The 16,938-nt window shown below is 51.1% G+C and overlaps 2 protein-coding genes across 5 annotated transcripts in view; both read left to right on the top strand.

The window, feature by feature from the left end:
• LOC126646402 (uncharacterized) overlaps positions 1 to 16,938 on the top strand; it is a 281,736-nt gene that overhangs the window by 181,617 nt on the left and 83,181 nt on the right. The gene's annotated exons all lie outside the window — the stretch shown is intronic.
• ASIC2 (acid sensing ion channel subunit 2) overlaps positions 1 to 16,938 on the top strand; it is a 358,569-nt gene that overhangs the window by 314,861 nt on the left and 26,770 nt on the right. For all 3 annotated transcript variants that reach the window (XR_007630283.1, XM_050327692.1, XM_050327693.1), the window contains exon 2: positions 1,636 to 1,786. Coding sequence is in view for 2 of the 3 variants with exons in the window: in XM_050327692.1 (XP_050183649.1) it covers positions 1,636 to 1,786 (151 nt within the window). In the remaining variant the exon portion in view is untranslated. The remainder of the gene's footprint in view (positions 1 to 1,635; positions 1,787 to 16,938) is intronic.

The raw sequence follows: 16,938 nt of genomic DNA, 5'->3' as shown, positions 1-16,938 counted from the left end.
CAACTGTTCCCAGCTCAGCAAGGAATCTTTTCCCATCTATTTATATCCTTCCCTTCCCTTCCCTTCCCTTTCCTTCCCTTCCCTTCCCTCCCCTTCTCCAGCATTTCCTGTTCTCATTTCAGTCTTCCCTGTCTCCCCATGATTTCCACTGATCCCCTCTTTTCCTGTATTTGAAACTCCCCTCATTAGAAATTTTTGACTTCTGCCTTCAAAGCTTATCTGGGAAAGCCCATCTAGGGTGCAAACACAGGCTGGCTGTTCAGCTCATCTTTCCAGCTCGAGTGGTTTAATAGGTCAGTCAAGTATTAAAATAAATGGCATTTTTCATTTGGATATAAAACCTTTTTTAAAGGGCATCATTTTTTCTCCCCCCCCTCCCTGCAAGCACTTCATATTTAGACTCGACTATTAAGTCACGTCTCTCTCATTTCACCTGCTCACCCCACGCTGGGATTGTAAGACCTGTGTCAATATTTGAGGGGAAACAAATTGCTGATGACTTCTGGTTGGTTTGATGACTCGTCTTGGGGTGATGTGAGCTCAGAAACCGCATTAGTTGGGATTTCTGTCAGTCTGGAGCCCTCTGGGTGCTGTCCTCCTGTGCTATAGGAAGATGTTCTGCCTGTCTGGATGTGCCCTGCTCTGGCAGGAGGGGCTTGTTGTGGTTTTAATATTTGGTTTTCTGTGTGTTCCCCCAGCTGGGGGGAAGGCTGAGCGTGAGCTGGTTGGTGGCACCGTGACCCGAGATGTCACATCTCTGCTACCCCACCAAAGCCACCCACATTTGGGGTGTTCCCTCACTTGAAAATCCATATCCAACCCACCTGGGAGCCCACGTGTCCACCCCACTTGGAAATTCGTGTCCACCCCACTTGGAAAGTGATGTCACCAGTGGAGGCCCCCACCTGGGCTTTGCCCAGAGTTTCTCTCCAAGGAACAGGCCAAAATGTGACTAAAGAGCAGCAAAAGTGATGGTGCCAAGTTTGGGGACCCTCAGGACACCCCTCAGTCCTGAGGGAGGGAGATCTTCCCTCATTTGCCCAACTGTTTTAAACTCTTATAATTATTTTGTCAAGCAGTGGGAGTGAGGAATTAAGGGATTATTGCATTGTTTGTGTCAGGAGAGCTCAAGGATCATTCACATGGCTGTGAGCTGTGCCTGCAGGGGCTGATTTTCAGCAGCTGGATGGGCATGCAGTGAGTGTGGGCTCAAGTTTCCACCTGTTGGGATGATGTGTCTGCAGGCAGGAACGTGCAGCAGTGGTGGCCTCACACAAACCCAGGGAATTGGGTTATTTTTTGCCCAAACCCAGCGTGTTTCTCAGAGATTTAACATGATCTGACTCCAGTGAGCTGCTGAAGACATTTGTTCTTTGCTCTGAAACGTTTTTTCCCTTCCTGTCTTCCATCTTTTATTATCTGGAAGGAGAACACAATGCCCTGAGTGATTAAAGCAGGATGGATTTATCTGGGGATATTTCCCTCCAAGCTGTGGCTTTTTCCCCATCCCTCTGCTCCTCCTCACCTGGGAACAGGGATTGATCATCTGGGAAACGTGATGTCATTTCTCTCTTCTCTCCTTGCAGGTGTTTGGAACATTTTGGGAAATATTATATCATTCTTCTCTTCCCACAGGTGTTCACAAGATATGGGAAGTGCTACATGTTTAACTCAGGAGAAGAAGGGCGGCCTCTCCTCACCACAGTGAAGGGTGGGACAGGCAATGGACTGGAAATCATGCTGGACATCCAGCAGGATGAATATTTGCCAATCTGGGGAGAAACAGGTAAGACCTTCCCCATCCCATCCCATCCCATCCCACCCAATGTCTAAACCAGCTCTTGAAAGCAAGAGGAGCTCAGTCTGTACAGAAATGAGTTGCTTTTCTTCTCGGTGTCTGTGGCTGCCAGTTGGGACCAGCATTTCTGTGTTTCAGCTCCTCTGGGAGTGCTGGACTTGGGTGTCTTGGCACCAAAGTTTGGGGTGCCAAACAGGAGTGCCCATCACCTGTCCTGGGACAAGGATGGGCGTTTTGGGGTGGCAGGAGGTGTGGTGTCTCCTTCAGAGAGAGGCTCCAGCACGTCCCTCTTCCTTAGAAAAGCAGTTTTTGGAGGTCAGGTTCGAGGTGGGCCTCCAGCTGCTCCCTGTGTTTTCCTCTTGCTTGGAATTTGGGAACATCTGTTGCCCTGATAGTTGTCTTGGCTGGGTCAGTGCTGCTTTGGTGGGTCAAGGACTGGGTTTGTTGGGATTGGGAGCATTTGGGATGGGTGGAATCAAACTGGGTTCTTCAGTGACCCTGGAGTGCCACGTGCCACCGAAGCCACCCGTTCAGGGCAAACCTCATCAGCTCCTCAGCAGTGGCAGCTGCAGTTTCTCGTGGAACCACATTGACATTTGAAACAAACAAACAACAAAAAAAAAAAACACATTGGAAAAATTGCCAGCCACTGTTTGTCTGGCAAGCTCGAGGCAGGGCTTTGTGGTGAGAGTTGTTGTGTTTATTTTTGGCGCCGGGAAAAGGAGAGGAGTAAATAATCACTTCAGGTCTTGCGTCGCCGTCGCTCTGTCACCCTGGACAGATGAGGCCCCTCAAGCACCTTTCAAACCCCAGCTCAGCAGCAGAGAGGTGGCAGGAGTCATTCAAAAGTTCAAAATCTCTTTGTGTGGTGCTTGGCTGTTCCAGTTTGAGCAGCTTGCCCTGGTCCTGTCGCTCAGTGCAGATTGCTCAGGGTTTCAGAGCAGGAGCTTTGCCTTCCTCAAAGTCTGGCCCAGGGGGAGGGGGAGGAAATGTTGGAATAATCATTTTTGGTGCCTTGGTTTTGAAGCCTTGTCCTTTTACAGGCAAAAAAGGTTCACAGTGCAGAGGGGGGAGATGAGGAGCATCTACCTCTGATGTCTCCTTGCTCAGAGGCTGCTCTGGGGGAGCTCGTGGGGGCAGGAAAACACCTCACTGATGGCTCAGGGGTGTCCCAGGGGTGGAGGGACATCCCTGGAGCTCTGTGTGTTCAACCTCGTTGGGTTCTTGTATCATGGAATCACAAACTGGTTTGAGTTGGAAGGGACTTCACAGACCATCCAGTTCCATGGGCAGGGACACCTTCCACCAGCCCAGGTGGCTCCAACCCATCCAGCCTGGCCTTGGACACTTCCAGGGATCCAGGGGCAGCCACAGCTTCTCTGGGCAACCTGTGCCAGGGCCTGCCCACCCTCCCTGGGATAATGGAGAAAAAATGACTCACTGGGAATTTAAAAACTCAACTCCTTCCACCCTGGAGGTTCCCCAGGGCTGGACCTGCCCATGGCCACCTGCCTTTGGCACTGCAACACCAAGATCCCACCCCACATCCACCTTCACCCCCTCCCCAGCCAGGGCTGGAGTTCCCTCCTAAGAGCTCCGTGCCCTTGGCAAAGCCTCTCCTTAGAAAGCCAAGTTTGGGCAGTCCCAGTGGCAGCAGCTGAGGAGATTTAATTCCAAACACACTCACATTATTATGCAAATATTTGGAAATAATCAACTCCTTCACTTACCTACTTAAGAGCTGAGTTAAGTGTTTCCATGGGAACAGCAACTATTAACCAGTGTAGTTAATATTTTGGATTCTGGTGGTGTCCAGAGAGCTCCATGAAGATTGAAGACATCTTGTACGAGGCGCTGCACGAACGTGGGAGATGAAAAGTCTTTTGTTGAAAGGCAAAGATTAATGTTTTACAGGCTTCAAAGTCAAGTACCAGCTCTACCTGGGCCTGCCAGAACGTGGCCAAGTTTCCCTGTAACGAGTCCAAGAGCTTCTCCTGCACCATTTTAACCAAGCAAGGCCCTGTTTCTGTAGTTTTGCCTGTAAAATTTCATATTTAATCCTCAGATCAGTCCAAGTTTAAGTGTAATATGTATGAGATTAGCAGTGCTGAGGTGATGGAGGGGGCAGGACATCACCAGGGGCACCTCAAAAATCAACAGAGGACCTTTCTCCCTTCCACGTGGGCTCAGAAGCCAAGCCTGGACTGTGAATGGTCTTCAAGGTTCCTTCCACCCCAAAGCATTCCATGATTAAAGCCTGACCTGCTCCATTCACTCCTCACCTTTAACTCTTTAGATGTTTTACAGGCTGGTTTTGCTGCTCCCATTTTCCCAGGAGCCATCCTGGGCCCAGCAACTGCTCTTTTCTGGTGCCTCAGGATCTCAGCTTGCTTTTCTTTTTTCCAAAATTGTTCTTTGCAGTGCAAATAAGAAGGAAAATATTGGTTTGGAGCTTGGGATGGGGCTGCTCCCAGGGCTGCTGCCACGTTGGCACACGGTTTGTAATGCAAGAGGAGATTGAATTATCACTGACTGGGTAAACAGAATGAAGTGGATTGTCATCCTAGGAAGTCCTTAACTGGATATCTGTTGATATCTTGGGAAGCTGAGATATCCTGTCTGACAAATTGCTTGCAAGAGGAAAATATTCCTTTTTTTTTTTGAGTGTCTTCACGTGGAAAGCCGTGCTTTGAACATGTGAGGTGTCTGGGCAGCCTAAAATTTTGGAAGAGCCAGGGCCCACAGTGTGGATTTCCAGGTGCAGAGGAAAAGGGAATTTGGCTGTGTGTGAATGGCAGGGCAGCCCTGCCATCCTTGGGTGTGCAAAAATATTGTGTCAGGACTGTCAAAATCGTGAGGGGTGTGGGGAAAAAAAACAAAAGTGATGATGCAAAGGAAAAGAGAGAGAAATAAATCTGCACCTTTGGGGATTTTGCACTCCTAGAACTGAAATTTTCTCGCATTTTGTTTTAACCATGAGCTTCCCAGACGTGGAGGGAGTTGGGGGAAATAATTGTGGCTGAAATTTTCACGTCAATTTTGTGCTTTGAAGAAAAGCTGAGATATTCCTGGAATAAAACCTGATCTATTCCAGAGAGAAATCTTGGAAGTGTCCAAGGCCAGGTTGGATGGGCTTGGAGCAACTTGGGTTAGTGCAAGGTGTCCCTGCCCAGGGAGCTGTGGGGCTGCTGAGGGTGTTTCTTTTATTGCAGTTGGGAGGAAAAGAGGCAGAAATGCTATCAAATACAGTGAAAAACCCTGTAATTTATAGCAGGGACTATTTGATTGCAAAGGGAAGACACTTCTGGGTAATCTTTCTGGAGTGGCCCGAGGAATTATCCAGTGACCTGGTACAGGAGCCCAGTAAATTGGAAATCACTGGGCTAACAGGGCTGGAAATAAGAAATAAAGTGAAGGTTCTGTGCTTGTTTCAGGAATTGTTGGATAAAGGTGAACATTTTATAGCAATTAATCAACACAGTAAATAAAAAAAGGGGGAGAAGCATGCTGTAAAATGGCCATAAGGAAAAGCATGAAATCCATAAAGCTGGAGCTCCAATCCACTTAGAAGACAATCCCAGGGTATTGTGGACTGCTGTTATTTATCTCAATAAAAGCACAGGCTGTGAGTGTTTTGACCCAGGTCAGGTAGAGGGAGGTCCCAAACCCGTTTCCTTCACACTCAACCCATTTAATCATGAAGTCATTGAATTTTGGGGTTTGAAGGGGCCTTAAAAATCATCCAGTGCCACCTCCTGCCATGGGCAGGGACACCTTCCACCAGCCCAGGTTGCTCCAAGCCCCGTCCAACCTGGCCTTGGACACTTCCAGGGATCCAGGGGCAGCCACAGCTTCTCTGACCAGCTCCCCTTGGGATGTTTGGAGAGCAGGGATGGCCCTGGGACACCACACCAACACTGGGACAAGCCTTGCTTTGCCTCACTGACCCACAGCTTGGCTGGGTCGTATTTTAGAGGAGATTTCTCTGGTGGCCATTTCTTGGTGAAGAAAAGGCCCCCAGGGCTGTGCTGAGGGATCCCCCTGCCTGCCTGGGCTTTGGGGATCTGTAGTGCTGCACCCTCAGGACCTGCCCAAAAGTTTGGGATGCTGCAGGCATCCAATTCAGAGGGATTTGCAGCACAAATCAGCCACGTCCCCTCCTTACAACCACCAACCACGGTGGCTTTGTCTTGGGACTGGGCTCTTCCTCCTCCTCACTCCCAAAAGCCCTGATGATTTTTGGGATCCTGCAGAGGGTTTGGAGAAGGCCTGGGTGACCCCAGGCAAGGTCAAAGCTGCCAGCCCTGAAGACTCATCCCATAGGAGTTGAGAGGTTCAGGCTGGAGCTGTTCCTTCTGCATCCAGCCCCTCCCTGCAAGGATTTGCCAGCAAGGAGACACAGCTGATGTAGCTCAGGGGGCAGATTTCCCCTCCCTTCCCCTTTCCCCAAAGTTTGGGAAAAAAGGGGAAAAAAGACACAGGTTTTGTGCCTCTGCTTCTTTCCCAGCTTGTGGGATAATTATAATTTAATATAAAACTCACCTGTAAATATCAAATGAGTAGGACATGGCCTGGGAATGGAAGAATGATGGAGAGCAGCAGGAATGGTGGGCTGTGGCAATGGATACCCCATCCACACGTCCATGCAGAGCCCTGAGCACGTTTCCAGGCAGGAACACGCTCCCAAAAAGTCTGTGTGCTCTGTGCTGACTTCAGGGGCTCCTCAGAGCTTCTGCAATTTCCATCCCATTCCCAGGGTGGTGGGAGCAGGGCCCTCCTGCTGCTGCCACAGCTGCCTGGGGGCAGCTTTTCCTGCAGATGAAAGCCTTGTTTGCCTTGGAAGGGCTGGTTCTTAATTTCATGATCAATTAAGATATAAAAGGGAAAGGAAAAAAAAAAAAAACCCACCAGAAGGAAAGCAAGGCAAGGTGTCTGTGAGAGAATAAGTTGCTTTCTCCTGCTCTTTTTGAGCCCAGAGCATTTCCTAGCTGATTAACAAACCCTGTGTGTCCCTGTGAAAGCTGCTGCTTCCTCTGGGAGGGGGAAACACCAAAAAGGCTTTTATTACTCACCATAAGAACACAGGATGGTTTGAGATGGAGAGAGTGACGCTGAATCCATCTGCAAACTGCACTCTGGCATCTGGGGAGCTGGAGGGAGGAGGGGGCTCACCTGGATCAGTGTCCTCTGGAATTCCAGGAGCTTCATCCCAGGATCAGGCATTAACAGCTCTTCCCTCCTGATTAGCTTCAGCTCATCCTTTATTATGGAATGATGGGTAGGACACACCAGCATCTTCACTGTGCCTTGATTCCTGCTCTTTGGGGGGGTGGCAGTGTGATGTCCTGCATGGGGCACCGCTGGCTGTTGGCTCCAGACCAGTTGCAGGGTTTTGGTGATGGGCTGAGGGCATCCCTCGTCATTTGGTGATGTGGGTGATGGCCATCCCTCGTCAGTTGGAGATGTGCTTTGGGCATCTCCCATCATTTATTGATGTTCTGTGGCCACCCCTCAGCAGTTGGTGATGTGGGTGGTGGCCACCCCCACCCACCACAGTGTCTCCCATCCAGCCAGAGCAGAGAGATGAACCTCACCTGGCCTTGAATTTCAGTTTTTCAAACAGTGCAGAGTCCAGAAATCGAAATCTGAGCAAACCAGGAGAGCCCCAAAGCCCAAACCTGACGTGTCCCCTCAGCAGGGCTGCTGGTGGGGCTGCAGGTGGTGATCCATGAGTTCAGAGCCCCCTGGGTGCCCCAGATCTGAGCTTCCCTCTGCAGAGAGAGCCCAGCAGAGCAGTGCAGATTGAACAAGGACAGTAATTTGTTGCGTGACACCCAACTCAGAGAGTCCAATTATCCCCTTTCTGCAAAAAGCAGGAGAGCTCTATGTGCATAAATCTGCCTTTGCTTAAAGCCAAGCTGTTGAGATTCCACCAGCAGCCCCCAGGCAGTGCAGCACACTGGGAAAATGCAGGCTGGTTCTGTTTGCCAGGAGGGATTATTTTGTGGAATATGACAGACTTTAAAGATCTCCTTGGGTTTGAGGTATGATCCTGCCTCAGTTTATCTTCCAAAACTTAACTGGGTTTTATTATTTGAGACAAGAAGAATGGGACTGGGCTGTGTGCTGGCCTGAATTCCTGGCCTGAATTCCTTGTTCTGAATTCCTGCTGCTGTAAACTGGAAGCAGTGACTTGTGCCACAAAACTATAAGCAAAGTCTGTAAAGGCAAAATTTATACCTGCACAGTGTGGTAAGAAACATCCCCAGATTTCCAGCTTTAACAATTCCTGGAAGCTGAGAGATGAATTAGAAGGTTTTTGTGCAGCCAATGACGTGGCTTGCAAAGATTGCCTCAAGATTATTTTGTGTCTCGATGTATTTAAGTGGTTAAGAAGCCGTTTTTTAGAAAGAAAAGGTCAACAAGGGAAATCAGAATTTATTTTGGCCCAGCAGGGTGGTGTGATGTTTCTGCTCAGAAAGGGAATCCAAATCCATCCTGCCTGTGTGACTGATGGGGAAGTTTGGCACTGCCAGGCAGCAATAATTAGGCAAAGGAGTAGAAACCCCTGAAAGCCCAATGAAAATGTAGATTTATCCTTCTGAAGACATGAAGGAGATCAGTGGTGCCCATAAAGCAGCCCTTGAGCATAAAGAACACAGAGGGGCTTGGGCTGGGAGGACTCCTTGGGTTGTTTGGGTTTTTTTTGTGGGAGGAAGTTCAGATCTTGGCTCATCTCCTCAAAGGCAGCTTGACCTTTGGGAGGCTGCTTGGTGTCACCTCCAGGGAGGCATAAAATGTGCTGTTCCTTAGACCTTTCCCTAATGAGAGCAAGAATTCCTTCAATTAGCCAGCTTTCCCGGGGAGAAAAGGTCAGGGTTGTTTCCACCTCCCCCACCACCCCCAGGCAACTGGAGCCTCTCCACGAAACTGGGCTGCCACTAAAAATGAATTGTTTGCCTGAGCACCCTCGTTTGAGGAGCAGCTCAGAGGTTCCTCGGGGTTTTTTGGGGGCTGGGCTGTGTCATTAAGGCTGTCACACAACCCTGTTTGTAGGGGAATTGCTCTCCAGGGCCTCTGGATGTTGTTGTGGAGCTGGAGGGAGCCGAGGCAGTTGTTGAAAAAGCTGGTTTTTGGCTTTTTTTGGTGGTGCCCGGGGAGTTTTCGGGTTGCTCCAAGGATTGGTGGTCCATCCAGCACAGCTTGGGAATGAAAGGACTTCATGAACTATGGGAAGGGGGAGTTTTCAGCTCGGTGTTAAAATCAAGTCATTGTTTGTTCTTAGTAAATTGGGGGAATGTCCATTTGTTCTTTATGTTCTTAGATTTTCTGAGCCACAAAGACATGATTTTTTAGCCATCAACAGCCTTGGCAGCTGGGGAGCCAAAGTGAGCCTGAAACCTGTGGGCTTTTTGCAATGGATTTGCTCAGCAGGCAGTGCAGGTGGCCCCCCTATACTTGTCCATCAGCCCCTCTGGTCCCCAGGATGAGCTCCATGCTGAGCTTGGTGGCTGTGAGCCCATCTAAGGACTGTGCTTCAGCCTATCCCAGTGCAATCAGCACATCCTGCAGCGTTCTCTGGCTCCAGCTTGGGCTGGTTTGGCCATTAAACATCCAGAATTTGGAAAAAAAAAAAAAAGAGAAGAAAATGGCAGTGCCTGTTTGCTGAAGGTGTCTCCTGTCCTGGCACCCAGTCCCTGAGAGGACACGTGTGTGCCCAGCAGGCCATGGGAAAACATGGCTGGGAAAACTGCTCCTGTTCCTGTGAATCCCAGGTTTTTTGGGCTTGGAAGGGACCTTAAAGCCCACCCAGTGCCACCCCCTGCCATGGGCAGGGACACCTTCCACTAGCCCAGGTTTATCCAACCTGGCCTTGGACACTTCCAGGGATCCAGGGGCAGCCACAGCTTCTCTGGGTAACCTGTGCCAGGGCCTGCCCAACCCTCACAACCAACAATTCCTTCCCAATATCCCATCTATCCCTGCCTTCTGGCAGTGGGAAACCATCCCCTGTGTCCTGTCCCTCCATCCCTTGTCCCCAGTCCCTCTCCAGCTCTCCTGGAGCCCCTTTAGACCCTGGAAGGGGATCTCAGGTCTCCCTGGAGCCTTCTCTTCTCCAGGTGAACCCCCCCAGCTGTCCCAGCCTGTCCCCAGAGCAGAGAGGGGCTCCAGCCCTTGGAGCAGCTCCGTGGCCTCCTCTGGACTTGCTCCAAGAGCTGCAGCTCCTTCTGACATTTGGGACCCCAGAGCTGGAGGCTCTGCAGGTTTGGGGTCTCCCCTGAGAATCCCTCCCCTGACCTGCTGGAGATTCCACCCAGGACACCCAGGTTGGTTCCTGGGCTGTGAACACTCCCTGTGGAGAAGGTGTGTGAGCAGCACAGCCAGATCTCCTCCCCCCCTCCCAAAATGCTGTTAAAACTGAAGCCTCTAAAACACAGAAATGGGAAAATCCTTCACGGGGTGTGGATGCTTCCAAACGTTTTCCTTTAAAAAGAAATGAAAGCCCCAAATTCAGGAAACGTTCACTGAAGGCAAAACTAAAGGAATGCAACCCTTTAGAGCTGGCCTTGGGAAATCTGGCAAAGCAGAGATGAGACAACTCCAGGGGACGGATTCACGTTACAAATGATGCCACAGAGCTGGAAAATCAAACATGAGTTTCCTGCTGCAGCTTCCACCGGAGTCCCTGGGGCTGGTGAGTCGACTTCAGTGCCCACAGCTGAAATCTGAGCCCTCAAAATAGCGGGAAAACGTGGGGTCATAAGGAAAAAAATGGGAAAAGGCCTGTCCTGACCGACATTGTGGCTGCTGGGGGCTCACACTGAGCTGATAAGATTTGGGGGTTGCTCCCTGCACCCTTTGCTGCCCCAGGAGCTGTGGAGGTGTTTGCAAACATCAGGTTTTTATTGCTAGTTTTTCTGAGCAGTGGGAGTGAGCTCTCAGTGACGCTGCTGAAGTTTTGGGATGCTGTCTGGGTTTTACATGGGAATAATCCAGGTCTTTTTTCCCCCTCTCTCTGGCCTTGACCCTTCCCTGAGTGTCCTGGTTTAATCAACCTCAGGAAGGTACCAGGAGACTTGGTGGCTGCAAAGGGCTTTGAAGATGAAAGTCTTTTGCAAGTGCTAATTAAATTTGATTGTATCAACCCCTTTGACTCGGGGGGATCATTGCTTTGCTCCCACTTTGTCCAGCCCGAGGTAACACAAACTCCATATGGGCTTGAGACCCCCCAGAAGTGCTTCCTAAGGGTTAATTGCTGCAGTTCTTGTGCTGGGGATGATTTTGGAAAGGTTTTCCCATCCCGTGGATGCTCTGGAAGCGTTTCACTTGTGCTGAGTGACATCAGTAGAGCCTGACAGTCTTCTATTGTAAACATCCTTGCTTTGGCCAGCTCTGAAGGAAGAAATAACCTGCTCTGTAGGAACAAACAATCTGTCTTTCCTGAGATACAGAGCAAGTAAAATATGTCTTTCATGAGATAATGCAGAACTCTGAGAAGCAGTTGAGGAGCCCCAGTGCCCTGGCAAGATGTAGGAGTTGCTCCTCCAGCTCTTGTTGGCTGTTCCTTGTTTCATCTCATTTCGTCACCAGGCAGCACCACCAAATTTTCATTGTTGTGGCTCTTTCCTGGCTTGTTTACAAGACAAAACAGCCAACAATCCACGCTGAGCATCTGTCTGGAGGAGCACAGCTGGCTCTGGTCAGGCTGTGCCTCCTCAAAGGGCTCCAAAGGAATCACAGGTGGCAAAGAGCATCCAAGAGCAGCTTCTGGGTGGCTGGAGAGCAGGTGAAGACTCTGTCAGCAGGGGGAGGGGAAAAAAAAGAGCTGTGATGAATTATTCAGCTTTTATGGAGGTTAAAAGGAGTTCAGGAAGGAGTCAGAGCTCCTCTTGTCAGCCCAGGAGCAGAGCCTTGGTGCCGTGGAATTTGTGACGGGCAGATGTGAGGAGGGAAGGTGGAAAAGGGAGAACAAAAGGCTGGTGTTGCCAGAGCTCCTGTGGCCACCCGAGGTCTTCTGCTGCCTGGGGTTATCTACAGCAGTGCTGGGCTTCCCCTTGGGGTGGGTGAATTGGGGAAGGAGTCAACTGTCTGGTTTAGAGGGCTGAAGGGAAAACCCTGATAAGTCTTCAGGGCTGGGATGGGCGTGGGGTGGGAGGTTGGGTTTGGTGGCCTCACCAGGGCTGATACAGGTCCCTTGGCACCCCTGGGGACCCTGTCAGGAGCTGGCCCTGCAGGGTGACGTGTGGGTGATGCCACTCATGACCTGCTGCCACGCTGACATCTTTCCTCTCCCCTCCAGGCCACGTTCCTAATCCTCTCTCACGCGTTGGCCAAGTGAGAAGTGCCGGGTCATGGGGGCTGGGGGGTTCTCTCCTGCCCTGTGACAGCACAGTGAGAGCACAAAACCACCACACTGAGCTGTTTTAGAGCAGAGCCACCACTCCCTGGGCAGAAACCCAAGCGTTTCAGGGCTGTCTCGGGTGGCTCTTGGCTCTGCGCCACCGCCGAGGCCACCAAACACCCCGGGAGCTGCAGCAAAAAGGGCTGTGCCTGTGTTTTGTTGATGGATTTTAATATTTTTGTTGTGGTTATTACTTGCACTGCTACTATTTAAGGAGAGGCTTATAAAGCTGAGGAGAAGGAAGCGCCATCTGCAGCGTTTGGCCGAGTGACAAACGATACTCCACGGTGGAGTTCCTCGGGGATTTTGGAGGTTGAGCAGCAGAGGAGGGAAGGGAAGTGGTTTCCATTGCCTTCTTTCAAGTGTTTTGGGGCAGAAAGGTCTCTTTTCTGCCAGTGGAAGGTCAGTGTGAGGAAAGGAAGCCAGGTGGGTTTGGAAGTGGGGATGTGAAAGGATGTTTGTGCGGTTGGACAGCCCTGTGTTCATCCCAAAACGTGCTGGGTGCTGGAGGGACCTGTCCTTGTCTTTATGGGGAAAGGCCAAAGGGGGCACAGAACCACAGGATCATGGAATTGTTCAGGTTGGAAAAGTCCTCTGAGATCATCAAGTCCAACCATTCCCCAGCACTGCCCCACGTCCCCAAGTGCCACATCCACACAACTTTTAAACCCCTGCAGGGGTGGGGACTCTGCCACCTCCCTGGGCAGCTGTGCCAGGGCTGGACAACCCTTTCCATGAAGAAATTTCCCCACCTAAACCTCCCCTGGCACAGTTAGAGGCCATTTCCTCTTGCACAAAATCCATGCTCTGCTTTTCCTTGTGATCTGCTCACCTTTTGATCCAGCTCGCTTGGAAGTCTCACTTTCAGGGAAGGATCCCATTTCCCCTCTCAGTTCTGAACTCTGTGGTGCTGTGGCACCCAGTGATGGTGTTTTCCACATCCAGCATCCTCCCCACGCTCATTTATTTGTGACACTTCAGCACCTCCCACAAAGCCTGGACCCAGTCCAGGCTGGCAGTCCCGGTTTGCTGCTCCACTGGTGGCCTCTCTCCATCACTTCACCCACCTCTCCCTCCATGACCTGCAGGTCACAGGGATGTGTCTCCCTCTCATTCCAGGCTGGGGCTGGAGCAGCTTTGTGGTGGAGCCACATCACGAGGGATGTCAGAGCTGATCCTGGGGTGGGGAGAAATGACAACCCCCCCGTTTCTTTCCGTGCTGTCCTGATTGAGGTGCATCTCTCCCGCTCCCAGCTCTCACCCCAGCCTGTTCCCAAGGGGAAGATTGACACATTTTGCCATTTCCCAGCAGTTTGTTTGTACTCCATCCCGGGAGCCAGGAGCGATTCATCTGCAGTGCCTCGTCTGCCCTTCGGAGCAGGGATTTATTTGTGGAACAGCAGGAAAGGCCTCACGGGGTTATCTGTGGGATGTTACAAGGGCTCCTGTAAATATTTCGGTTATAAACCAAATAATTAAGCCTTTTTTTTTCTGTGATTCAAGTTGATGCTGAAACTCATGAAAGCTGCAGACTCGTTAAAGCAAGAACATTTGTGCCCCTGGCTCCTGGTTCCGGTGCCAGGGGAGCAGGGATGGGCTGGGGCAGGAGCAGACCAAGATTTGGGTTCTGGATCTGCTCCTTTTGCACCACCAGGTGGGATCTAACCTGTCCATGTGACAATCACATCATCCATGGCCATGTATTGATATCTCCAGGCTGTGATTCCCGGGTTAATCACCCTCAGCTTATGGAATCATGGAATCCCAGAATGGTTTGGGTTGGAAGGGACCTTGAAGTCCACCCCATGCCACCCCCTGCCATGGGCAGGGACACCTTCCACCAGCCCAGGATGCTCCAACCTGACCTGGGACACTTCCAGGGATCCAGGGGCAGCCACAGCTTCTCTGGGCAACCTGTTGCAGTTTGGATTTATTCCCCTTTTAGCTCTGTTTTTCCTGTCAGTGGGAACGTTCTGCTCCTGTCTGGTGTCTCCTTTGGTGTATTTATAGAGAGGATTCGGAGCCTCCCTCTCGCCAGACAAAACACAACCCAAGCTGTGTTGGTCTCCTCCCAAATTCCCTGCTGCTCTTCCCAGCCCAGCAGCTCTTGGTGGCTTCCTTTCCCTGCCTCCAGTGGCCAGGACTGGTGGGGGTATTTCAGGTGAGGTTCAACTCCCAGGACTCTCCTGGGGTCCCCTGCTTTGAGGCATCATTTCTTCGTCTGTGTTGTCACCAGGAAGGTGGATTTGGGTGATGGACAGGATGGCCAAGTGCTGAAAGCTGGAGTGGAGCCATCCCACTCTCCATCACCCTTTAAAAGGAGATTTTTTTAATCTAAAGAAGTCAAAAAGGATGGGGTGGATAATCACCATGGTGACCACCTGGCACTTGATGGTCAACTCTGAGATGGTCAGAACGTGCAGAGATGAACATTTCCCTCTTGCAAAATCCACCTCAACTCCCCAGAAATCTCCTCTGGGTTCAGCTACACCTCGTGCTCAGCTCATCTCAGCATCTCACCTCCTGCCTGGTCTAACCTGCCCTTTTCTCCCCCTTCTTTGCAAAAACTCCACAAGTGAAGTTTGGACACCTCCAGTGCCAACAACACCATTTCCCACTTAAAGCTCCAGGTTAGCACTGAGTGATTTTTTGTGTAATTCCCCACCCCCCTCTGCCACTTGTACAGCAAAATTCCATCAGGCTGAGCCAGCTGGGATTTCCCAGGTTATTTTTGTCAGGGGAATATTGGAGAGCCTGCTGCCAGCCCAGAGCTGGGGGTGCCCTGCCAGCCCCACCGTGGGCTGAGCCCCAACACAAAGCAAATATTTTTATGTACAGCACCCTCCATGTGTGGTGCTGGGGGATGGCAGGAGGTGAGAGGGCTGGGAGGGGACACCAGGGGGTATTTGGGGGACAAGGGGAAGCCTTGCTTTTGATTCAGAACCAGGACTTACACCCCTCGTCCTGAGTCACAGCAGGGCAGTGAGGTTTCTTAATGGGTTTTTTCCCCACTATTTTCCCCTCTTCCAGAGAAGTCACCTGTTGATTTCAGGTCTATTTTGGCCCTTACTGGAGAACACTTTGAGACCTGAAGGAAATACCTGAGCAAAGCATTTCCTGATCTGACCAAAGGACTTGGGTTATTTCCCACCTCTCTGACAGAGCAGCCCTTTCCTGGCATTTTGTGATCCCAAAGCACGTCTGTGGCGTGTCCTTTTCCATTAAAATAAGTGTTTACTTAGCTGCTGAGTTCCCCAAGTGTTCTGCAATTACATCACTCCAAACAACTGACATTTATGGGTGGTGTGAATTAAATGCACACGGCCACAGCTGTCAGAGCAGCTCAGGCAGGGCAGGCAGTCAAAGCTTCTCCAGGTGGTGCAACCTCTCTGCCTGTCTTCACACGTCCTTGGGACCAGCAGTGATTTTATTTAATTGGGCCCTCGCTCCAAAGCTTTTCCAGCCTTTCCAAAGGATGCAGAGGCAAAAGGGACCAGAGCTGGACTCTGGAAGCAGGCCCTGCTGAGTGGACTCGTGCTCCAGCCTCCTGGGCCATGACCAGGAGATGACAAGTAGTTGTGAGAGGTTGTTGCCTGGTGGAGTGGTTGGGGAGGTGGGGAAGCACGAGCTTGGCTTGAGAGGGAAGTCTTGTCCTTGCAGGATGGAGGTCCAGGGAGCTAATCCTGGTTATCTGCCGGTGCTGCTGGACCAGCATGAGCTCTGCAGCATCACCTGGGGTGGAGAGTGAGGCACAGACCCTGCAAAGGAGCTGTGACCCAGCTCAACCTGATGACCTGCATGGAACTGTGCAGTCCCATGGAGGCTCTCACCAGAGGACAGGATGGGGATGGGGATGGGATCACCACCTGGAATGGTGACCCACCCCAGTCTTCTTCTTCTTCTGTCCCCCTTTGAGACTGTCATGCCTTCCCATGGGACTCACATTGTCAGAGAGGGTCATGATTCTCTGACCTGCTCCATTCACTCCTCATCTTTAACCCTTTAGACATCTTACAGGTTTTGCTGCTCCATTTTCCCAGTTCCAAGCAACTGCTCTTTTAGCTGCCTCTTGGACAGTGGTTTTTAGTGTGGTTGAGATACTTGACCTTTTTATCTCCAGGTTCCAACTTCCCCTCAAAGGTGGCTGCTCAACCCATTTCCTTTCCCAGCTGGTTGTTCCATGTTAGTCCAAGTTTTCCCAGAGCTGTGAATCCATGATCTCCCTTTCATCAGTGCCAGAAGCTGGCTGGACACTTGGGCTCAGCCTCTGAGGCATCCTGGGACCCTACATCCATCCATCCATCCATCCATCCATCCATCCATCCATCCATCCCTCCCTCCCTCCCTCCATCCATCCATCCACCCATCCATCCATCCATCCATCCATCCATCCATCCATCCATCCATCCATCCATCCATCCATCCATCCATCCATCCATCCATCCATCCATCCATCCATCCATCCATCCATCCATCCATCCCTCCATCCATCCATCCCTCCCTCCATCCATCCCTCCATCCATCCATCCATCCATCCATCCATCCATCCCTCCATCCCTCCATCCACTCACCCAAAAGGGTCAGCAGCAGTGCCAGGACCCCTCCTTGGCCATGGCAAACCTGCTTCCAGCCACCAGCCAAAATTAGCAGCAGCTCTTCCACCGCTCAATATTTCAGGATGTTCCGGGAGAAGCGGCGGCTCCTGGAGGGGGAGGGCTGGGCAGGAGCTGCTTCTGGG

Source organism: Myiozetetes cayanensis, unplaced genomic scaffold (assembly GCF_022539395.1).
Source record: "Myiozetetes cayanensis isolate MyiCay16 unplaced genomic scaffold, myiCay2020 scf34, whole genome shotgun sequence".
In the NCBI taxonomy this organism is placed as follows: Eukaryota; Metazoa; Chordata; class Aves; order Passeriformes; family Tyrannidae; genus Myiozetetes; species Myiozetetes cayanensis.
Note: the sequence above shows the minus strand (reverse complement) of the source record. Positions and strands in the feature narration are given on the sequence as shown.